The sequence below is a fragment of the Hyperolius riggenbachi genome, chromosome 6 (assembly GCF_040937935.1).
Source record: "Hyperolius riggenbachi isolate aHypRig1 chromosome 6, aHypRig1.pri, whole genome shotgun sequence".
Lineage (NCBI taxonomy): Eukaryota > Metazoa > Chordata > Amphibia > Anura > Hyperoliidae > Hyperolius > Hyperolius riggenbachi.
In genome coordinates this window covers 41,260,581-41,285,894 of record NC_090651.1, presented here as the reverse complement: position 1 = coordinate 41,285,894, position 25,314 = coordinate 41,260,581, and the positions used below count along the sequence as shown (strand labels likewise).

Sequence of the window (25,314 nt, the reverse complement as noted above, 5' to 3'; positions counted from 1 at the left end):
ACAACTTTAAAATACATTTTCTCAAAAATCTTTAAGGTCTTTTTTATTTTTATTTTTTTACTTTCTGCAATTTTCACCAACAACCAAGCAAATGTGGTCATGATTGGCAGTGGAAGGAGGAGGTGGGTGGGACCTCTTCTGAGCACACTGGAAAAGACAGGCTGCTGTTTCCTACCAGCTCCTCCTTGATTACCTAATTTAAGTAAATGATGGGATGGAGGAGGAGTTTGGACAGTTCTCAGTCTAATACAATTGCACTATCTTCTCAACATAAAATGGAGCTACATGAGCCAGCCAGACATGTCTTGGAGAAGCATGTGATCAGTTTGGTCAGGTGATGATATGTAAGGCCCCGTTTACACTTAATCAGTTGCTCTCAGTTATATTTTCAAAGTAATGCCCATGTTTTCCTATGACACAGTTCACACTTAATGCGTTTTAACTGAAATATTTTTCACAAGGCATTGCTATGAAGAAGAAAAAAAAAACGCGTACCAATTGATTACGTGTAAACGGGGCCTAAGTCTCTGATTTGCTTGTCATGATCATGTGCTAAAGCAGGATGTGATCACAGCAAATCAGAGCTATGGAAATCTATCAGCTGATCAAACAAATCGCATGCTTCTCCATAAGTTCTCCTAGACATGACCATCCCTACCAGCCAGATACTTTCAATATATTTTCTGCAAAAAGAAGAGACCTGCAATGCACAATATACAGTGTGAGAACATTACTAATTAAGGTAAATTTACTATAACATGCATTAAAAAAGGGGAAATAAACTAGAACTTTAAAGTTTTGTTTTTTCTCCTTTAGTTTTTGTTAGGCCCGTGGGACAGGCTGTACCTTGTTCTTGGTCATATTTATCCCGATGAGGAAGAGCAGCTCCGCCAGGAATAAGGCACAGCAGAGGTTTTTATGAATAGTTGTTCTGGTGCTCTGGATCTCGCTGAAGAAGAAGAATGTGAAGATACACAGCGAGAGACAGATCAGGGAGATGATGATGCCCAGCTGGGTGATCCTGGTGAGAACGACGTGATGAATGGATACCTGGAGGAAGCAGATACGGCCAATAAACAACAGGGCACAGAACACAGACAGATAAGCCACAGGCACACAGCAAACGGGCCCCGAACACAAGAGCGTCTCAGGGAAGAAAAATGGTTCTATTCTAGTAAATAAACAGATTCTGCCTTTTGTGTTGAAAATGAGCCTGAAGGAAAATGTCCTCAGCAAGTTAAATGTATGCGCAGATAGCGCGATTCGTGACTAAGTGATAATATAGACGTGATTGTGACTGTTTCTTTTCTTTCGTTCCTTTTTTGTAGTCTGTAGATCTTTTAACTCTTGTTTGACATGTCTGACTTATTATAGGTGGACAGGAGAACGTGCATCTCTGCAGCTCACAGTTTTTGACCCTGACTATGATAGCGACACTAGCAGTGGTGTCACTTAGTGATGATCGCAAGGCACATACTATGCTACGCTGCAGTTACGCGTCATTTTCCGCAATTACGCATAGTTAAATTACTGTAGAAAGTGAAGTCTGCACGATGTCGGTAGAATCAGTATGGCTTTATTCAATCGTTACACATAACAAGCTAAAAGCCAGCACCACATGCTGACATGTTTCGGGCGTTACACGCCCTTAATCATAGCATAGCTATGCTATGATTAAGGGCGTGTAACGCCCGAAACATGTCAGCATGTGGTGCTGGCTTTTAGCTTGTTATGTGTAACGATTGAATAAAGCCATACTGATTCTACCGACATCGTGCGGACTTCACTTTCTACAGTCTTGGATCCGAGGTCTTGGCAGCCTGCTTTCCTGCACTGTCGGTGGAAGGAGGTTGTGAGCGGAGTTCCACATTCTTATAGTTAAATTACGTTACGTTTCAATTTGCTCAACTACTAATGTGCACCGTAATTCCGCATTCATCTACAAAATTATGCCTACTCCATTACGTAGTTGTAAGCGGACAAATATGCCGTCATGCATAAAAATGTACGCATTACAAATGCGCATGTGTGGAAATCTCTTACGTATAACATTCCCCTGTCCAATGCATAAATTTATATGCATGCATAGTTGACTTCGCCATACACATGTGTTCTACGCGTAGCGGCATAATTACACGTAGCAGTACTCCGTTACGCGGAAATTCGTAAGCGTGATTTTGGAACTCCGAATCGAAACTATGATGCATAGGCGTCAACTACGATGCGTAATTTATGCCCCCCAGTAAAACTTTGATGTTCACACTCCTTCCCTTGGTGCACTTCACAGCCTTAGAGCCCATCTCATACGGGTCATAAAACAAGTGTGGTCGTCATAATCTTCACACTCATCACAAGGTTAGCCACAAATACTCCTGATCTGAAGTATAGTCCCCTCTATCGGAGGAAGGGAAAGTTAGCAGTTGGGCCCCCCACAGCTTTGGCCCCCCTGCAATCACAGGGTCTGCTTCCCTATAGTTACTGCCCCTAGACACTAGCCTTTAACTATGCCTAGAATTAGACCGTAAGCTCCTCTGATGGACATTTAGTGGGATATGTGTAAAAAGAGACCGGTAAAAAGGGGCAAAGGATATAACCTTTATTCTAATTTAGTGGCATCAGGGGATGCCATAGAATGTTGGTAATTATACAGATATTGTACTATCTCCCACTGTAACCTAATTCTCATACTAAACCTCCCTTACTTACGCCTAACACTAACCTCCCTCTACCTTCTCCTAACACTAACCCACCCCCTATCTATGCCTAACACTAACCTTTCCCCACCTACTTCTAACCCTAACCTTCTCCCTATATTTGCCTATCACTATTCTTCCCCCACCTACTACTAACACTAACCACCCCCTTTATATACATAACAATAACCTCCCTCTACCTACTCCTAACAACAACAACCTCCCTATATACAGTATGCCTAACACTAACCAACCTCCACTCACATTTTTGCAACTCTACCTTCCCCCATATATGCCACCTTCACTCACCTTCTTCTGCCACTAACTTCCCCTATATATGTCTAACACTGAACTTTCCCCCACCTACTCCTAACCCCAACCTTCCCCCTGTATATGCTTAACACTAACCTCCCACCACCTACTGACACTAAACAACTACAGTGGCTTTAAAACAGTAATTCACCTAAAGCCTATACAAGACACTAATTAAAGAGGAACTGCAGCCTAAACAAACATACTGTCCTTAAGTTACATTAGTTATGTTAATTAAAATAGATAGGTAATATAATCTCTTACCCGCCCTGTTTTAAAAGAACAGACAAATGTTTGTGATTTCATGATGGCAGCCATCTTTTTGGTTGAAAGGAGGTGACAGGGAGCATGAGACACAGTTCCAACTATCCTGTGTCCTGATCATCCCTCCCAACTGCACACTCTAGGCTTCAAATCACAAATTCAAAAAAATTTAAAAAAACTAATTTGCGCCAAAACAGCAGAACGAGAACAACAATATCAGAAATCCCATCATGCTTTGCACAGCATCAGGGGAAAAATGCCTGGGCAGATTTCTTCTGTGCAGCTAAAAATTAGTCTTGGGTAAGAAAGACAAGGTTCTTATGCTGTGTAACTGTTAAAGAAACACCAAGCCTTTTTCAGTGCTGCTGATGAGTAGATATTTAGTCTGGAGGTTCACTTTAAAGGAAGATTAGGCCGAAATTTACCTGAGCAGCCACAGTTTATCCGAGCGGCTGTAAAATCGTTAAATAGAACCACTGTAAATGAGCAGCTTTTTACATTGTTATTGGCGTTAATAAGGAAATGTCTATTTCTGCGATTGGGGTGTCCTTTTTAACAAGCGTTACTTTTCAATGGCTCACATTTAATCACATGATTACAGACTCAGTAAAGCGTTGCAGAAGATGTCATCAGCACTATATACTATAGATATGTAATAATAATATCTGGAGGACCAAATGATCATTTGCGTGTGTTGGGGATCTTTTCGCCATGTGTCTTCCAGATCGGCACACAGACAAACATTTCAGAACGGCAACAATGTATGACAAAAAGGTTCTACCCCATGGCTCACACAGGTCTGAGGTTTTCAAAAGACTTCGGCCTACTGGGTGATGTTTGGAGAGTAGAGATGTAGCGAACGGTTCCCGAACCGTTCGCCGGCGAACATCTCTGAATACATGGGGCATTTACTACTTCCGGGTCGCTCTGACCCGGAGTAGTACGCCTGCGCTGCCCGGCGAAGCGCGTCCTAGATCGCGCTCCTGTTGCCGGGCACTCTCTGCGCATGTGCGTGACGTCATGAACGACGTCACGCACATGCGCAGAGAGTGCCCGGCAACAGGAGCGCGATCTAGGACGCGCTTCGCCGGGCAGCGCAGGCGTACTACTCCGGGTCAGAGCCACCCGGAAGTAGTAAAAGCCCCAGAGATGTTCGCCGAGCGAACAGTTCGCAACATCTCTATTGGAGAGTCGGAGGAGTTTAATGCTGTGGTCCAGCCCTTGTAATCTTACCCTTAAAGGAACACTAGCAATACCCAGGTGTTTTAAAATGACAATGTACAAATCATGTCTAAGTAGCTGTGTAAACATTTTCCTACTTTTTACATTAAATATCAGAGGCAAAAGCTTTAATTCATTGTGTGTGGGATTTAGCTATGTTTGGAATGTCTCATTTGCAAAGCTATGAATCTCTGCAGTCTAACATGCTAAGAAAAGTTTAATATTGAAGCAGAGTTATATGAAAAACCTGTCAGGTGTCAGCTTTCACACACACAATTACAAATGTTTATGTTGCACATAAGATACATTGCATCTGCTCTCTGGAGACAGCTCAGTCAGAGACACAGGCAGCTGCCAGTGAGAGCCTTCTCACACACACAGGGTTAACAGATGAAGTGTGAGGGCATTCCCCCTCCCCTCACTCTGCCATCAGATCTGCCATCAGAAAAGTGTGAAAAGAATTGGATAACAGTAAACAAAGAGATAAGGATTCAGATGTATACACCAGTACTTAGCAGCACCTCCCAAACATTTTCTATCTCAATTGAAAAAAAAACCATATTAATCGATAGTGTTCCTTTAAAGGAGTTAATGATATTTAAACATTAAATAGATGGCACTGATGACTCAGGGAGGGAAGGGAGGTCGCACTTGGGGGGGGGGGGGGGGGGGGAGGGGTCTCTTTCTAAAAGCGAGCCAAATGACCTCCCAATAAACATTATGGTTCACTAGATCGGTTGTTTGTTTTTAGTTACTGATAGTTTAATTATTTATGATGTGCTAATTATAAGGTGTATTTACATGTTTCTATTAAGATTTATATTCAGAATATAACTTATACAATGCAATGCATATATTTGGAGAATTACAAGATTATATAAGGGACAATGTCCCTCACTAGATTTGAATTAGACTAACGATTTTACATTGTTATCTTGTGTAATGCAATCATATACTTGTACGTGATTTGATGCTTGTTTGTATTTCATTGATGACATCAAATACAAAATAAGGAATATTTAAAAAAAACAAAAAAAAAACAGTTTCTATCCCACCAGATTCGTGAAACCAATGGCCACATTTACCAATCTTCGTCAATCGGTGGGAGCGATCCTCGATTTGCCGTGATGCCATTGGCCAGCCATTCATTATGTGATGTGACTTTCAGTGCTGCCCCAGGCATCTGGCTAAATATAGAACTACGCTCCTTTAGAATACATTTTCTTTGAATATTTTTTTTTTTGTATTAAAACAAAGCAATAAAAATAATGAAAGGAAACAAATCCCACACAAGTTCCTCTGCACAATGCGTTCTTGATAAATATAGCTACCTCCTTCAACTCATAAACAAGAAATAGAGATATACAGAAAAAATGCACCCTTGTGGAATTCACAAGGCAACTGTTATATATGTTTGGCCACTTTGGGTTCTGGCCGGCCAATGTGCGAACTGGCCACTGCGCTGCGGCCAATGTGAGAAATGGAATAATTCCTGTAAGGTTAATGTATCTTCTGGCCGCAGCGCAGCGGGCAAATGTATCACATCTTAGTTAATTTAATGAAATTAAGCCGGCGGCAATGTGACAGATGGAGCTGCTGGCTTTTTCTCCGCCTCTCTCTCCGCCCCCCCGCCTCTCTCTCCTTCTCTTATGTCCCCCCAGAGTCGTTCGTCGCGGCAGGGAATCCTGCCGTTCTTGCAGAGCGGGTGCTGGCAGAAGCAATGTCTGCAGCCTCCCCGCTCTGCTCTCCTGCGGCGACGAACGACTCTGGGGGACACGCGTGTCCCCCCCGGCTGCCCATAGGAGAAGGAGGAGAGAGAGGCAGAGCAAAAGCCGGCGGCTTCATGTGTGACATTGCCGCCGGCTTAATTTCATTATATTAACTAAGATGTGCGGCCAGAAGATACATTAACCTTACAGAAATTATTCCATTTCTCACATTGGCCGCAGCGCAGCGGCCAGTTCGCACATTGGCCAGCCAGAACCCGAAGTGGCCGGCCAGAGCTAGAAGTGGCCAAACATATATAACAGAACTAGAAGTGGCCAAACTTCGGGTTCTGGCCGTAACATACTGGATATAAATAGTGTTTTGTATCTTGGAAACTGTTCCATTGCTACAACAATACAAAAAAACAAAACAAAAAAACAAAACACAATTAGACATTGATGAAGGATTATGAAAATTCTGTACGAAAATGTATGGAGCCTGAAAATGGACCACTCAAACTCCACATTGGCACCATTTTCAAGCTGCATACATTTGCATACAGAATTTGCATAATCCCATATGAATTTAAAATGATTTGCATCTCATTGACTAGCCCTAGTAAATAGCAATGAATCATTAGCAACCAAATAAAGTAAAACTTTATTTGGTTGGGGGGCAGAATTTTCCCTGACCCTGGGGAAGTGTGCCTTCCCCGACCTGCCAGGCTCGCAGGGAATGCAGAGGGGGTGGCATAGCTGGATCGGATTCTTCTTCCTCCACCGCGGTGGCGATGTAATCCTGACATATCTTCCTTGTCAGCGGTACAGCGGTACAGCGCTACCTGGTGGTGGAAGAGGGGTGATGGAAGAGTCTCGTCCATTAGTGTTGATCGAAACAGTGCTCGGCACTGTTCGTTATTCCCCAAACATTCGCCTGTTTGGGTTCGGGTCGGGGCAACTAAACTGGATACCTATACTGGGCCAATGGGCAACCAAACTGGCTACCTATTTTGGGCTTGGGGGCAACTAAACTGGCAACCTATACTGGGCCAATGGGAAACTAAACTGGCTACCTATACTGGTTTTGGGGGCAACAATACTGGCTACCTATACTGGGCCTGGGGGCATCTATACTGGCTATCTATACTGGGGGGGGGGAGGGGGCAACTATACTGACTACCTACTGGGGGCACCTATACCTGGCTAACCTATACTTGGGGCAACTAGACTGACTACCTTTACTGGGTGCAATTAAACCTGGCTGACCTACACAGAGGACACCTATACCTGGCTACCTACCTACCTATACTGAGGGTATGTATTTTTTTATCTTCTTTGGTTGCACCGCAGCTATAATGTGCGGTGCAAATTGTTGGGTGCTGTGTGATCATTCCAAATCAGGGGTGGGTGTGTGTGTGTGGGGGGGGGGGACATCCTCACAAGTTTACCTCATGCAGCACAAAGTCTAGAACCTGCCCTGGCCGTATCTCATAGCCTGAGAGAGTTCTAAGTCAAAATATATGAACTTTTGACCTTTTGTATCTATCCATGGAACTCAAGCTATTGGCTGCCAGGAAAAAAAAAATGGCTGTAATTCCTTCTCAGTGAGGGTTATGCTATAGTCCAACTTGGTTCCCTACATGAGAGAAATTGTCACTTGCATACCTGATGTTTAACTCTTTCAGGCAGAGGAAAGAAGAAAAGGAACACAGCATAAATATTTCAGTGTTTGGCACTGTACATACATGTCTACCTCATTATGTCAAAGTCACCTCAGATACACTTTAATACAGACCATGTCCAACAAAACATGTAATTTCAAGAGCTTGCGGTATTTGTAATTTGTTACGCAAATAATAGGACGGATCCATCAAACCCAGCATATGGAAAGCGGGAGCTGAACTGTTGCAGAAGTTTAAGCAGATGTCCAGATCAATGATTCTGATTGGCTGCTCTGAACACCAGCTTCATTTTTGCATACACACCAGGTCTGCCCAGTAGGGTGGCTTACAAACACCAGGACACCTACCTGATTATGGCTGGATGATGTCATCAGAATAGCGAAATGCGTGAGATGGTTACACTTGCATGACGTGTGGCTGACGTTGGAGTGGAGGACTTCGCATCCCCCTGTGGACCACCACCCCTGTAGAGACTCCAGCGTGTATTCCCAAAACGCACATCTTGTTGTTTCCGGGTCTGTGGAGGGCTGGAAAAGATTTGTATTTTTTAAAGAAAAATGCAAATAGAATATTTAAAAAGGAACAGAATGCAGTAGATTATTCAGGATACCCACTTTTATGTTAAAGAACCACTATCACAAACACTGTACAATTTTATATACATGTGTACATGTACAAATAAGAGGTACATTTCTTCCAGAGTAAAATGAGCCATAAATTACTTTTCTTCTATGTTGCTGTCACTTGCAGCAGGTAGTAGAAATCTGACAGAACTGACAGGTTTTGGACTAGTCCATCTTCTCATGGGGGGTTCTCTGGGTTTTCTTTATTTTCAAAAGCATTTTATGAATGGCAGTTGCTCTGTCCAATTGCAAATCGGTGTGCAACAAGCAGGGAGGCTGGCTAGCATCTTTGTACAAATCCTTTTCAGGTAGTGTCTTTATAATGAATAAAGACCATGCTGAGAATCCCCCATGAAGAGATGGACTAGTCCAAAACCTGTCGGTTCTGTCAGATTTCTACTACCTCCTGTAAGTGACAGCAACATAGGAGAAAAGTCATTTATGACTCATTTTACAAATGTACTTCTTATTTGTACATGTACACATGTACATAACATTTTACAATTTTTTTGCGATAGTGGTCCTTCAAGTATCCTGGTTTAAGCACCAGAAACTAAAACAGGGGTAGCTGAGTGTCTTGTCATACCTCTCTAGAGGTGATTTAGTGTTTTAGTTTTGTCCTAAAGAACATTCAGAGTGTGCCCAACAGTTTCTGTTACAGACCTGGAAAACGGAGTGGGGACAAGCATTTGCAACCCACCTTTGTGAGCAGGCCCATATTTACATCACAGGAGGAGCCTAAAGGTACAGATGTCCTGGCACCTCAGACATGGCCCTCCAGGAACCTACAAACCCCACCAAACTGCACCAAAAGTGTGCTGGCTGGCCCAGCTGTCACTTCTTTACTTCACTTGCCCATCATAGGTAGCTACAGGTGCACCTTAGTATTAGGTAGAGGAATCTCTAGCCCCTGACTGAAGAGATATCTCGACAGTGGAATGCCAAAAGCAGCGTGAGTAACCTCTCATTTATACTCTCATCAGAACGCATAGGGAAGGAGGGAGGTGCTCGGGGAGGGGTGTGAGCCGCCTTGCCATCATCAGGCGCCTGTAGGCACATGCCTACAGTGCCTTATGGTAAATCCGGTCCTGTCTGTGAGTATATAGATTCTTAACAATTTGCTTTTCCGAATCTTAAACAATTCTGCTCCACTGGGATCCTGGTCTCCTTGTGTCTTTAAGATGACCCTGGGGTTGGACCACAGGAACCATAAGCTTAAGCCATCAGCATCAGAAACAGTTTCTGTATTTATATGCAGCAAAGTCCCCACTATCCGAAACTCAAGCAACCAGAAGACTCAACTAACCAGCATGTCTGAGGATGAAAACGGGGACACTGCTTTTGGGGGGGGGGGAGGTAGCAGGGTAGAAAATACTCAATGGCACCATCTTCTACCTTTTCTGCAGTTCCCTTCAGCTTTCAGGCATCTATGCTTGGCTCCTGGAGGGTCACATGACCCAACGCAGATCACGCCAGCCCGTGAGCAGTACACAGAGGATGCTGGAAAGCCCCTAGAAGCTACAGGAAGGGTAGATGACGGCACCTGCTTAGTAAGTATTTTCAGCTTGAAGGGGGGTGCTTTCTGGCCCACTGGTTGCTCAAGCAACTGGAAAGCACCCGTATCTGTCAACAGGGAATCCCCACCAGTGCTGAATACTAGGGACTTTGCTGCATTACTGTATTTTTGGTACGTAGCCCCACATTAAACTTTTATGTGTGTTCCACCTCTCTCTCACTAATTGATGGGGCTTTGTCAGTTCCAATACATTTTCACATTTGTTTAAAAATTTTCAGTTTGAGTCTATACATGGCAAAGATTAATGAAAATCTGCTGTGGTGGTGGGACAGATCCTCTTCTCTCCTCTTCACTGCAGCTGAAATCTATCACCTTGTGGCTCCCATTCCGGCATGTCATGTGACATGCATCAGGAGCTGCATGGCGGGAGCCACATGGTGATAGACTGTATGTCACAGCTACAGTGAGCAGAAGCACTGAACCTGAAGCAGGTAAAGTCAGGGCCGGTTTTGTACTCTTTACCACCCAAGGCCAATGTCACCAGCCGTCCCGCTTCAGTACAAGTAGTGAGATGACCCCCCCCCCCCCTCCTTCCCTCCAGTATAGGTAGCAAGATGATCCCTCCTCCCTCCCCTTAATCATAGATAGCCAGCTGACCCCTCTTCCCTTCCAGTATAGGAGCCAAGCCAGATGACTCCTTTCCCCTTTCCTCTAGTATAGGTAGCCTGATGACCTCCTCCAGTATAGGAAGCCAGATGAACCCTCCCCCTTTCCCTCCAGTATAGGTAGCCAGATGACTCCACACAGCAGCAGCCATCAGTGTCACTCACCTCTCCACTCGTCACCAGCTTCCTATCCCCCTCCATCTCCATCAGCCGCTGCTGTACATCTGTCCCTGCAAACAACGTCGCTAACATGTTTCCAGCGAATCACATGATAGGAATCAAGTGACTCACGTATAACAGCCAGCGAGTCACAAGTGAGAGATGCTGGTTGGAGGGACAGATGCACAGCAGCGGCTAATGGAGATGGTGGGGAAGCTTCTATGCTGGAGAAGAGTGGAGATGTGAGTGACTGCTGGCTGCTATTCCACTTCCTCCGCTTGCAACTCTGCAATGCTTCCCGCATCCGTAGCCACCTGCCACAATGCCAACTTGCACAGAGAGCAGGACGGACGCCACCCAGGTGACTGGCAGGAGAGTACCGCGGTCAGGCGCCTGCCCAATCTCCCTGCCCTGCCGCATTTGCAAGCTTGTAAATACTGCACCAGTTTAGCCTGCTGCCCAGCCGCCCTTGCTCCTGTGGCGCCCTAGGCCATGGCCTAGGTGGCCTTGGCCTAAATCCGGCCCTGGGTAAAGTATAACTCTCTGCTGGTACTAAGAATCAATCTCCTCTTTGCACACCTCCTGGCTGTAAGGGTGGTGTTGCAGGTGGTGTGAACGCACAAGCCAGACGCTGGAAAAATTCATGAAAAAAGGGATGTCCGTTGCGGACTTCCCTTCTTAGTTCATCCTAGTTTCATTGACTATTTGCATTAAAGGTGTTTTGCAAACCTTCAATGCAAATATTCAATAAAACTAAGATTTTTTTGCATTGAAGCCAGTTTTACACTTGTTTTTTGCACTGCGGGGCAACTCAAAAAAATGTCACGTATATGATCCTGCGCAAAACACCCCCCAACCTCAGTGACGTACTTTCTGGGCAGGAAGTCCATCACTGGGATTCCCACTGGTCTGCCCATGTGCGCTGCAACGCACTGCGCTCCGACATTTACGCCTACTGGCCTTCATCATGGGGGTGTGATTTCCAGGGAGTTGGCTATAGACAGAGCTCTTTGAGAAGATTATAGTCTGAAACACTAAATGTATGCGCTGTACCTGAGCAAATAAATCTTTTATTTTTTTATTTTGCACTTAATAATCCCCTGAGCCTCACCACCCCCTCTTCTCTGCCAGTTATAAAATGATTGAATTGCTGCTATGTTCTCTGTCAATTTGATGCTGATTATAAGTGAAACACATTATAGTGTTTAGTTATTAAGGGTTTGCCTACATGAGAGGTAGAGCTGGGGATGCGTTGCATTTTCTGAACACAGCATACTGTATCCTACAGTATTTGGAAAGTCTCACAAATGCAACACAAACATGATGCGGATGAACACAGCATGATGGTGGTGCAATTGCAGAGCAACCATGGTCCACTATCACTATCACTATTGGTAATGGTTGAGGGCTCTGCCTCCAGTGCTGGTCGTAATGGAAAAATCTACGCTTACGGATCATTACGCGTAATTTTACGCTATTACGCAATTACGGTTACGGCGTAGGAAATTATCTACGGTACATCACTGTAATTACGCGTAAACTTACGCAGTTACGCGTAAGGATACCGTAATGTAGGTGCTTACACTACGATGTTACGCGTAGTGCCGTAATACCCATTAATGCGTATTTTTTGGCGCATGCAGACGATATGTACGCAATAGCCGTCAATGTGACGGTTATTGCATACATATCATTCGTATGCGTCAAAACTTACGCTTATACTGAAGGGCGGGAGAAGATACTATTGGTTGCTTAGGATGTTGACTGATTGGCTACTCTTAGAAAAGGGGAGTTTTTACGTTAGTAATTACGCGTAAAATTACGCGTAAGTGTTCGTAAAATTACGCATACCTAGCAATTACGGTAGACAGTGTAATTATGATACCACTTTCCTGCTTACGCGTCAATAATTACGCGTAAGACCGTAAGTTACGCGTAGCGCTTACGTGTGAATTTACATTGAATTACGATGCGTAATTACGCTCATGCGTAATTTCGGCCCAGCACTGTCTGCCTCTGACAGCGTGGACCTGGGTTCAAATCTTGGCTCTTCCTAATTTAGTAAGCCAGCACCTATTCAGTAAGGAATTCTTGGGCAAGACTCCCTAACACTGCTACTGCCCACTGAGTGCACTCTAGCTGCTGCCTCGCAATCGCTTTGAGACCGCCAGGAGAAAAACGCTGTGCAAATACTGGAATTATTATTATTATTATGATGGTTCAAGCTCAGTGCATTCGTTTAGTGCAGTTGCTGTGCATTTCCATCACCATCACAATTAAAAATGAACTATAGTTGGGTACTGCTTGCAGTAATGAATGGCAGATTACCCATATCTCCCAACTTTTTGACATAAGAAAGAGGGAGGCTTTTAAAACATGCCCTACCACACCCTAGCCATGCTCCGAGTTATGCATTCCACCAAGAATTCATCGTGATGAGCTAAAAGAGAAACTTCATAGTTCTGGTCCTGCCTAATATCACTACTTTTCCATCATTGAACACTTGAAAATAAGCTATATAATAATCTAGAGAGTGAACCTATAGTTTAACCACTTCACCTGAGTAACCAGAGCAATTTTCATCTGCCACTGTCAGTGCTCCTTCCTCCACAGATGCTAGGGTGGACGACGTCCACGCTCCAAAAAAAGTAGGTGGACGTCGTCCACCCACGTTCACGCAGGACTCGACCCCTGCCCCCCGATCCCCCCGCTAATACATTACCCAGTCTGGTTCTGGCGAACGTGCAGCCTGCCCACACAGCTCCAGTCTCTCTATGGGGAGGATCAGTTTTGCGGCTTTGCGCATGACGTCATGACGTCATGTGCGATCCTCCCCATAGAGTAGACTGGAGCTGTGCGGGGAGGTTGTACGATCGCTAGAGCCAGGCTGGGTAATGTATTAGCGGGGGGATCGGGGGCGATCGGGGGGTGCTGGACACCTGTACTAGTTAGCAGGGATGGTCGTAGTCAGCCAACTTTGCTACGCTGGAAATACGCGTAGTTTTGCGCAATTACGCTTCGCCAAACTACGGCTGCGAAAACAAATATTCGCTTCGTATGCATTTCGTAGAATACGCGTTAAAATATGCAATTACGCGTAGTGCGAAGTGTAGTGTATGCGGATACTTATGCCCATATGCAGAACATTGTACGCATTAATTTATTTATAAATGCATAAAATGGGAACCCTTCTATGCGTACATTCCCCTTTCCAATGCATAAATTTGTATGCATACAATCGCATGCGGAAAATTAGACGCGAGTAACCCATTCGTAGTTCACTACGCCATACACTATGTTAACTACGCGTAAATTCGTATGCGTAGTTTTGAAACTTCGCCTATGAACTACGATGCGTAGATGCGGACTACGATGCGTAAATTCGCACCGGCGTAGTTTCTGCTCATCCCTGCTAGCTAGCCTAGTGCTAGCTAAAGCTTTTACAGTCATGTGATCTGTTAAATATACTTGGGGACTCTACGCTGCAAAACCTCCTGAGCGGCGTAACGCTAAGAAAGTTGAAGGACCACTATAGTGAAAAATTGTCAAATGTAAAGTACAAGTAAACACATACAAATAAGAAGATTTTTCCTTCCAGAGTAAAATGAGCCATACATTACTTTTCTCCTATGTTGCTGTCACTTACAGTAGTTTTAAACTATCCCACCGCTTCATGGGGGATTCTCAATATTCTATTAATTCTTTACAAAAGCCATTCATGGAAAGGATCTATACAAAGACTGCATACTACAACTGCCATTCACTAAGTGCTTTTTAAAATAAAGAAAAAAACCTGGGAGTCCCCCAAGAGGAGATGGACTAGTCCAAAACCTGCCAGTCCTGTCAGATTTCTACCGCCTACTGTAAGGGACAACAACATCGGAGAAAAGTAATTTATAGCCCATCTTATTCTGGGAGAAATGTACTTTGTAGTTATGTGTTTTCGTATATTTAAAATTTTTCGGGATAGCGGTCCATTAAGGTGAAAGATAGGTACGTTTTGTGAATCAACACCATTGTCTCTAAAACAGGTGCCAAAAAGGACAGATTTGGAGGGACGAAAATCTTACAGTATTTGTACGTAGAAAGAAAATGCCAACGAATTCTCACATCGTACAATCCATAAGGTCAGTGCAGAACTTATCACTGACAGACTTAAAGTTTAAAGCCCTTAAGAAAAGTTTCCATAGCAACTATCTGATGAAAAGAAAATGTGAGGCATCTCAATTATAATTTGTTCCCACTTCATATTATTAATACCTGTACATGGCTGTATAGAAAGCATGCGTGTTTATACCGCGAGGTCTGTTTATCACGGCAGCGCTCATCTGATCGCCAGAAAAGCGTGATTGCCATTATTTCTGCAGCAACACGCCACTTTTCTAGAGATCATCTGATCAGCAAATTTATAAAAGTGACAATCAGGTTGAATGGCGGCCATTTAAGGGCCCGTTTCCACTTGTGCAGTGGGAATCGACGCGGAAAGAAAAAATTTGCATGCGGATGCAAATTTTCATGCGAATTCGTATACGATTTCGCATGGATGACTATGTATGCGAATTTAACCATGGCAGTGCCTGTGTACTTTTCCATTGTTTTATGCGAAATTGTATGCGAATTCGCCTTAAAATTCGCATACCAAAACCGCATGCGAATTTCCTATTAAATACATTGTATGCGAATCGCATAGCGGTATGCAAATTCTGATGGCTCTGCTGCGCAGATTTTTTCTGCACAGAAAAACGCTCAGAGATCCTGACAAGTGGAAACAGCCCCATCCACTTGTATTGTCTATGCGAATCTGCATGCAGGAAACGCATGCAGATTCGCTCTAGTGGAAACGGGCCCTAACTCTTTAGCAACCAATTTATTTAGAGGCTTGAAAGTGTTCAAGGCCAAATTATTTTAGCACATTTTTTTTTCTTTTTTGTTAGATTTCCTTTTTATAATTAGTACTGCTGAAATGTGTATTTACGCCACTTGTCACTAGGGGACAGTGTGAGACAATAACAGAGAACTCTTGCTTTCAGTTTCTATATTTTCTGCTAGTTGAGAGAGATCAAAGCATTACAAGAATTTACAGCACAACGAGTTCTGCAGACTGAGGTCAAAACTCAGATGTGGTACAGTGTGCATGTTTCAGAGAACAGCTGTGGACTAGGGTGCATTAGTGTACTTATACTTTAAGGGAAACTGAAGCAAGAGATATATGGAGGTTGCCTGCCATATTTATTTCCTTGTAAGCAATACCAGTTGCCTGGCTATCCTGCTGATCGACTGCCTCTAATACTTTAAGCCATAGACCCCGAACAAGTAAGCAGATCAGGCGTTTCTCTTTTTCATATTATTTAGTTTGTTGGGAGAAAAAGAATTGCATCCACAAAAAATGCAAAAATACCATCATCAATGATTCCATACAGCACCCTTTTTCTCCCACATTCCCTATTAACAACCCCCCCCCCCCCCCTAAAAAAATCAAACTAAAGACACCCCCTCCTCTACTCACCTCTCCTGTCATTTAAAAACATTCAACAAAGCTGAGAAATTATTCCTCCCTACAATCAGAATTCCTAATGTTACCCCAAAGAGACTCCTCCCCTGCACCCTCATCATAATTTCATACTCGGACGAGTTCTGGAACATAAACCATTTATCGTTAAACACATCCAATCTATCCTGCTGAAGAGCAACCTGATTTTCTGTGTCCTTCAATATATTCACTTTTGATCAGGTGTTTCTGACTGAAGTCTAACTGGATTAGCTGCATGAGTGTCTCATGTATGATGGGGGCAGAGACACACTGCAGAGCACTTTTTGATGTGTTTTCATTTGTAAAAACACGCTCCCATTTATCTGCATTAAAAGCGCAGTAAAATCGTGGCAATATTGCTGCACTTGCAATTCTGCCACAATTTTACAGCGATTTTAATGGAAGTCAATGGAAGCGTGCTTTTGAATCAAAAAACGCATTGAAAAGCGCTCTGCACTGTGTCTCTGCTGTCAGGCACTACTGCAGCCAAATAGATCAGCACGGGTGCCAAACAGCTGTTATTGTTTAAAAGGAAATACATATGCTAAACTTTATATACTTCTCTTTTCAGGTTCCCCTTAAAGAGTAACTTTACCAAAAGATAGCGCTGCGTAATATGTTGGCACTTTATAAGTACAATAAATAAATAAATAAATAAGATAGGAGCAGGGGTAAAAAAAAAAAAACTAAGACATTCCTAAGTTAGAAGTTAAAAAATACAAGATCAAGAAATTATTGATACTCGCCATATAATTCATCCATGTAGGGTGATCCACTGTGAACCAGCAGGTCATCACCTTTACTGCAGGCAGACATTAAAAAAACAAACAGCACAAACTGTCCTTATTTATAAACACCAGGCATAGGCGAATTAGTGATTGAAATGAGGCTTAATTGCCTAAGCTGGGCTCCTGGGAGAGAGGGGGTTACATACCATAAGTCCGCTGTCTTCTATGCGTTTCAAATGTCTTGCATGCGTCTTATTGGACGTGTTGCAAGACTCACTACCGCACTTCCTACTTCAAGTCAAGTAGGATGCGCGCAAGAGGTTTGAAACGCATAGAACACAGCAGAGTTATGGGTAAGTAACCCCCTCTCTCCCAGCCGTACACCTGAGGCGATTAAGCCTCATTTAAATCTCAAATTGCCCACCATCGATAAACACACCCACTATATATATATAATCAGAAAGAGATACTGGTTGCTTAGCAGTTGGAAAAAAAGCCATTATTTCCCACAATGCACTGAGGTTTTTAGTCATGGCACTGTCAGGGCCTTGCCCCTGACATCACCCTGTGGGAGGGGTTTTACTACAATATCAGCCAAACAGACCCCCCCTGATGATCTATTTGAGAAAAGATAAAGATTTCTCATGGAAAAGGGGGTATCAGCTATTGATCTGAGTTGATAAGTTAGTATACAAAACGACAGTTTTTACAGGAAAATTGCCTCTTTTGCCTAATACTCAGTAAGGCTGCACGCTAGGATGGCAGCTGACTAACAGACATACATGGTTTCCTATGGGCTTTTGGGCCAGTTCCTAAAGTCCATTTTTGCCAGATCTGGGTTTACTTGTTGTGTTACTGCAATGTATGTTCCTACAAGATTTTTGAAGACATTGGGCATACTGCCATTGAACTGATAGGATGGCACGCATCAATTCTGGGCCAAAGCAGTATTGGATGCACAGAGCGCTACACTGTAACCACACTACACAAATACGCGAGCACTGCAGGTGGGTCCAGGGCCGGATTTACCACACAGGAGCACAGATGTCCTGGCACCCTAGTCATTGGCCCTCCCCGAACCTACGAACCCCCCGCCGAACCATACCACGAATGTGCTGGCTGGCCCAGCAGTCACTTCTCCGTTACTTCCCTTGCCCATCACAGGTAGCTAGCTACAGGGGAAACAGTAAATTCGGGCGCCTGAGGTAAGTGGACAAAAAGGGCGCCGCCATTCACTGACATAATAAATATCGTTTAATGGGCGCCCAACAAAAAAAAGGGCGCCGGAGAAAAATAACGTTTTACAAGTGGTGCCCGGAGACTTTTAATGTTTTATAACTGCTTCTCATGATTACTCATTAGTTAATGAATTATAATTTTTTAAACATTATTTTTAAACGAAAAACAGTACAATATTTTTTAAAACATTATTTTTAAACAAAAAACAGCACAATATTTTTTAAAACATTATTTTTAAACGAAAAACAGCACAATATTTTTTTCAAACGTTATTAATGCTTATCACAGGGGGGTCTTAGGTTTAGGCACCATCAGGGGGGTCTTAGGTTTAGTCACCACCAGGGGGGTCTTAGGCACCACCAAGGGGGTCTTAGGGTTAGGCACCACCAGGGGGGTCTTAGGTTTCGGCACCAACAGGGGGTCTTAGGTTTAGTCAGCACCAGGGGGGTCTTAGGGTTAGGCACCACCAGGGGGGTCTTAGGTTTAGGCACCACCAGGGGGTCTTAGGTTTAGGCACCACCAGGAGGGTATAGGGGTTAGGGATAGGTACAGGGAAGGTTCTGTGTGAGAGTAGGGTTAGGTATAGCTTTAGTAAAATTCTTATTAATCTTTTATAAAATGTTATTATACATTTCACTTTTTAAACAGGGAAGATTAACGTTTTTACAATTGCCGATTTCATACACATTATTTAATGATTTATAACTTTATAAAACATTATTTTTAAACGAAATATAGCACAATTTTTTTAAACGTTATTCATGCTTATCGTTTAAAACCCTGCACCCTTTTTTCCCGACGCCCTTTTTTAACATACGCAGCTACAGGTGCCCCTTAGTATTAGGTAGCCTGACGTACCCTCAGTATTAACCCTCCTGGCGGTTTGCTAAAAAATCGCCAGGGGGCAGCAAATCTTTTTTTTAAATTTTTATTTTTTTTTTTCATGTAGCGAGACAAAGTCTCGCTACATGATAGCCGCTGCTCAGCGGCATCCCCCCAGCCCCTTCGATCGCCGCCGGCGATCGGCGATCAGGAGATCCCGTTCAAAGAACGGGATCTCCTGGAGGGCTTCCCCCATCGCCATGGCGACGGGGCGGGATGACGTCACCGACGTCAACAACGTCGTGACGTCATAGGGGATTCCGATCCACCCCATAGAGCTGCCTGGCACTGATTGGCCAGGCAGCACACGGGGTCTGGGGGGGGGGGGGGGCGGCTGCGGCGCGACGGATAGCGGCGGATCGGCGGGTAGCGGCGGCGATCGGGCACTGCACGCAGCTAGCAAAGTGCTAGCTGCGTGCAGCAAAAAAAAATTATGCAAATCGGCCCAGCGGGGCCTGAGCGGTGCCTTCCGGCGGCATAGCCCGAGCTCAGCTCGGGCTTACCGCCAGGAAGGTTAAATAGCTAGAGGTGCCTCCAAGTAGGTAGCTAGAGGAACCTCAGTATTAGGGAGCAAGAGGAGCCCCTGACTGAAGGGAGATCACTTACCGTGAAATGTTTCAGGGTAAATGTGACTTCTTCCAGCTGATAGAGTGCAGGTGGGTTGGAGTGGATTGCTGCTGCAATAACCGGCGAGTTGACAAGTTCACCAAATTCCAAGGAGTCATTATCTTCTGCCAGGTCTTTGTTTTCTGGGGAGTCAAGGAGTGCACCGATGCTGTCGTAGCGGAGGAAGACAACGCTTACTGTCCCTGGGGGATGAATGGATGATGATAGCATCAGAGGTGCAGTATATGGAATGGCATTACATTTTGACTTATGCAAGCTTCCTGACTGTTGAGAATTTCCCACCAATCGATTAGCCACAGCTTTAGGACTTACCCAACACCGGATTTATACTTTTGTGCTCCTAGGCCAAGTATGTTGTGGCTCCCCTTTCTTGTGCAGCAGCCCCTCCCATTCCAAGTGCAGCCCCCTTTCCCATGTGTATAACCCATGCACAGCAGCCACTTTCTTTCGTGAACAGCTCCCTTAAGTATGAGTTTCCCTTTTTCTTGTGTTACTCCCTATTTTCAGCTCTCCTTTCATATGTTTCATGTTTCCCTGAAAATAAGACGTCTTATATTAATGTTTGCTCTAAAAGTTGTGCTAGGACTTATTTTCAGGGGATGTCTTATATTTGTATAAGAAAGGTCTCTCAGCAGAACTTTTCCTGTTCCTTTGTACTGTGCTGTTCCTGAATTTGCTACTGTACTGATCAGGCAGGGAGCTGCCCTTTCCCCCTGCACACAGCTGACAACCTTGCCATGTGCTGGGATGACAGGACCAGTGCCCAATCGTCACTGCACCAATGTGTCCCCGCTTGCTAGCCGCCTCTTCCTCCTCTTTAACTTCCACTAGGGCATATTTTTGGGGTAGGACTTATATTTCAAGCATGCTCACAATTCCAGCTAGGTCTTATTTTCAGGGAAAGAGGGTAGCAGTCCCTCCTTTATGTCCAGGTCCCTCCTTTAGCTGCAGCCAGCCAAGGCCCGGGCCTTTGTGGCCTTTCCAGCAATCCGGCCTTGTTGAGGCCTCATTCACACTGGAGCATTTTGCTAGCAATTTCAGCTTGTCTGTAAATGGGCAGCGCTTGAAAAAGCACTATGGGAATACAAGTCAATGGCAGTGTTCACACTACAGAGATCCCCAGCGATTAGAGATTTGCTGAATGGCAAACATGGTGCATGTAGCATTTTTTTTTAGCAATTTTGTGGTGATTGCATTTCAATGTTAAAGAATCACAAAATGCAATCGCTCCAAAATGACTTTCCTGTACAGTGAAAAATCAAAATTTTCAGTGTAAAATTGGAAAATTGCTGTGCAACACTGGAAAATTGCTTTGCAACATGCTAGTAATTTTGTGATCCCCACTGTGAATAGCGCCTGAGAGAAATTGTTCTGTGATTAAGGCTGTTTTATGAAATAAGGAAAGAGACAAAGAAGAAGCAGTTTAGTATGACCGCTACACTGCTTGTAAGCAGCAGACTGCTATTTTCCCCACTGCACAGCATCTGAAATGGATATGACATTACCGTATAACATTTCTGCCTGTTGCATTGTGAAATGGGGGGAGGGGAATTACAATTTTTAAACAGATAATAGTAGCCTGATGGTAACCATGGCTACTCTGGTTTAGTTCCTCAAAAGCGGGGGTCTCCATGAATGATGGCTGTCAGGCTGGAACCTGTACCTTTCCTCACTGTTTTTCCACCAATGTTTGTTTAATGCTTTAAACGCTCCATTTTCAATAAAGGCTTTGATTGATTTTTATCAGTGCCTTAGCTATAAATCAACAGAATATAGAATTTAGCATGGGTTATTAGCATATTAATCTGGTAAATCAACTATTTATTGATAGAAAAAGAAATTGCACAAAAAGCTTGATTTCATGCAAAAATCAGCATCACATTAAAGGGAGTCTGCAGTAATTTTTAAAATAAAAAACAGATACTCACTTAAAGCAGACCCAAACCAAACATTTTTTTTAATTAAAAATATTTAGTTGCACCACTCTGACACATACAAAGACAAATAAACACTACCTCTAGCCTATGATCATTTCAGTGCATGCTTTTCACCCTTCTCTTTTCATAACTACGGTTATACTGGGGGCAGCTATTAGCAATTCCTCCATTGCTGGACACCATCTACTCCACCAGTTTGCCGGATTTTTTGCCGGCAATTTGAAAGGAAAGGAGGGCTTACTCCAATAAATGTAAACTATTTTATATTTGTCATCATGCAGCTGAAAAAAGGCTGCTATTTATTATTATAATTTAGAAAATAGATTTTATTTCTGAAATCTTGTATTTTTAATTTGGGTCCACTTTAAGGAGAGGGAAGGCTCTGGGTCATATAGAGCCTTCCTGTTCTCCTGCCCGCATTCCCCCGCAGGCTCCCCCCTTAGTAGTCCACGACCGTTTAGTCGTAGACTGCTCTCTTCTGTGTTGGGTAGGCTTCAGCAGTCTTCAAAAGCACTCAGGCTCCCGAAGACGGGCCGCTCCCTACTGCGCAACGAGAGTGCCCTTTCTCGCGCACTCGCTCTAACTCAGTACAGAGCTGCCGGTCTTCGGAAGCCCGAATGCTTTCTGTTATAAAATGGATTAAAAAGTCCTCAGGAGACAGTAAAATGTGGATTTTAATTGGACGTTATTGATCTTCATAGATATTCAATAATCAATAAGGTACAGTTCTTTGATACATCAAAAATCAGTTACAAAAAATATAAAAACAGAATGAGTAAATTGCTGTGTAATCTGTGTATCGAATCTATTGTCTGTAGTAATCTTCTTTGAGCATATGCATATGTGTATATGTGTCTGTCATATAAAGAAAATGAATGAATGTATGAGTGTGTATGAGTGAGTGTGTATGAGTGAGTCCGAGTGACCAGACCTTCCTGCTGGTTCTTATAGATGTTAGTTCTCAGTATTACTACTGTTCTGCCTTCTGATTGGACCAGCAATAATGCTATGATGTAACATTTTGAATCTTCTACTACATATGGTGCGAAGCCTCTTTTGCTAACTCAGACTAACGTAGAATTACATCACATCACCCAGCAACCACCTGTTGACTAAAGTCAGGATACAATTTCAGCCACCAGAAGCCTGGCTTGACTGAGATCTATTTTGTAATGACATTTGTGACCTTAAATTCCACGAGGAAAGGGACACATGTTCAACGGACTTCTAAATGTTCATTTTAAATCCTAGCATTATATACTATATATCCATTAACCAATATTGTATAAGTATCACTATATAAAACAATAGTTTTGATCTCTCAATCTCATGACACTGTATATCAATAACTTAATTCTTCAAATGGCAGGGCCCTAGCCACGTGCAGAAATCAAGTCATCAAATATTTTATATCATTTGATTAAAATCTCAAAACTTTCAGCATATAACACTTTCCAAAGACTTCTGAAATCTCTTGCGGTGGGAGATTCAGATGGAGGAGCCTGCAGGGGAACAAGGAGACCGAGACCAGAACAGGAAAACTCTGTAGGACCCAGAGCCTTCCCTCTCCTTAGGTAAGTATCTGTTTTTTATTTTTAAAATCGCTTCGGACTTGCTTTAAAACAACACTGCAGAGCTTCTGAGTCTAATGATCCATGCACTATTGCACAGAGCACCAGCAGTATTCCTGTCTAGGCTAAGCCGGCACAATCACCACCACCACACACACATGCTAACGTGGTACCCATACATTCTCAAAGAAAGTAAACTAGTACTATTTAGGCTAAGTTCCGGCTAGTCAAGCTCCCCTTAGGGGGCTCAGAGTCCACCTGCACAGCAGCTACAAATTATGTGCCCCCCAGCAAGACCTTGATGGGGGCCCCCTTAATGTTCACTTTATTCTCTTGCCTCCCATTGGTGACCCTCACAACATGGGGGTCTATCATACAAGGGTCATAAAACAAGCGTGGCCATCATGCTCTTCATACCCATAACAAGTGTAGCCACAAAAACACCTGAACTGGAGTATCAGAGAAAGGGGAGGTTAGTAGTTAGGGCCCGCCACAGGGGCTCCTCCCCCTAGTTACGCTAAAATGTACGCTGATTTTTATGCCACTTGATGCCTGGCCATTTGGAATCTGTCTTCAACGGAGTTCAGAATGAAACCAAGGTTTTATTACGCAACCTGTCTGCGTTAAATGTTTTTATTTTTTTTTTCTCTTTTGTTTCTATTGATTGATTAAGTCACATTTTATTAAAGGACTTGAATTAAATTGAATTTAGCTGAACAAACTGCTTTATCATTACCTCTCCTCTACCATGTGCTGCATACCTATTTCTTTCCTCTCCTCTGTTTAGTCTAATATTATTAAATTCAGGGGCATTGGTCAAACTTTTCTCTATCATAGTTAAAGGGAATGAGGCGCTATGGTATGTATAAAATGGATTAAAACCAATTTAAAAATGAAGAGTGAGGTGACTTACCTGAAAAACGAAATCCTTCAATAACGAAATTCAAAATGAGGCTCCCTTTGCTGTTGGCTATTTGTCTAATTGGTACTGTGATTGGCATGAGGAAGTAGGCTGAGACCCACGAAACGCGTTGCCTGTGCTAAATAAAAGTTATTTGTTCATACAAGAATTTCATTGTTGAGGTAAGCCACCTCACTCTTCGTTTTTAAATTTGTTTTAATCCATTTTATATATACCAGGGCGCCTCTTTCCCTTTAACGGTGCTTAATCCCCCCCCCCCCCCAACGTCCCCTGTTGTAGGGGTTGTGACAGAACACCTGTGGTCCCTACCACAAAGGGGTTACTGTCATTTTTCCCAAGGAGATCGACCATATAGAGGTCTGGCTGGACCACCCTGAGTGGAGTCGGGTTCATTGTCTCCAGTGCTTCCTGCGGTTGGTTGCCCCTGTTGCAACCCACCTTTGTGAGTAGTATTTTGATTTCGGTTATTCACGCCTTTTCATCCTAACTTACCTACACTATTGGGCTCCTGTTTTTTGCCTCCTGTACTTCTTTCCTTGGGCGTTGCAACACACCTCCAACTTTGTTTACTCTATCCTACTTTTCAGCGCTTTGATTCGTCTATGTGTGCAATAATCGCTTTGTATAGAGATGATTATCTTCCTATGCCACCTTTTAGCCCCTCCTTTGTGAGATACGCTAAGGTTCGCCACGTATAAAACACTTGATGCATTGGCCATGCTTTTGTTAAATGGGGCCGATTACCAGCATTCATCTGTGCCAAGCAATCATTCTGCTGTGTCTGCCGCCACGTCGGAGTCCTTTTTTTCTCTCTCTACCTTTACACTCTCCCGTACTGTAAATACATGTATATTTCCCATAAATAGGCGGGCGATTGTTGTTTGCCTAATTGCGCCTGGATTAATACTGGAGGGGGCGATCTGACAAACGCTGTCAGGTCTCGCATTGCATTGTGCTCATTTATCCAGCTAATACTATTTTAATGAGCTGTGGCACATTTCTTTGATTAAATCGTTCTTTAAAGTCATTTGCTGCGG

The 25,314-nt window shown here is 43.5% G+C and overlaps 1 protein-coding gene across 1 annotated transcript in view; it reads right to left on the bottom strand.

The window, feature by feature from the left end:
• The window catches only part of ADGRL4 (adhesion G protein-coupled receptor L4), a 238,061-nt gene that overhangs the window by 61,288 nt on the left and 151,459 nt on the right, over positions 1–25,314 (bottom strand). The window contains exons 10-12 of the mRNA XM_068242460.1: positions 19,827–20,029; positions 8,226–8,405; positions 847–1,050 (exon numbers count right to left, since the gene is read on the bottom strand). Of these exons, the coding sequence (XP_068098561.1) occupies positions 847–1,050; positions 8,226–8,405; positions 19,827–20,029 (587 nt within the window). The remainder of the gene's footprint in view (positions 1–846; positions 1,051–8,225; positions 8,406–19,826; positions 20,030–25,314) is intronic.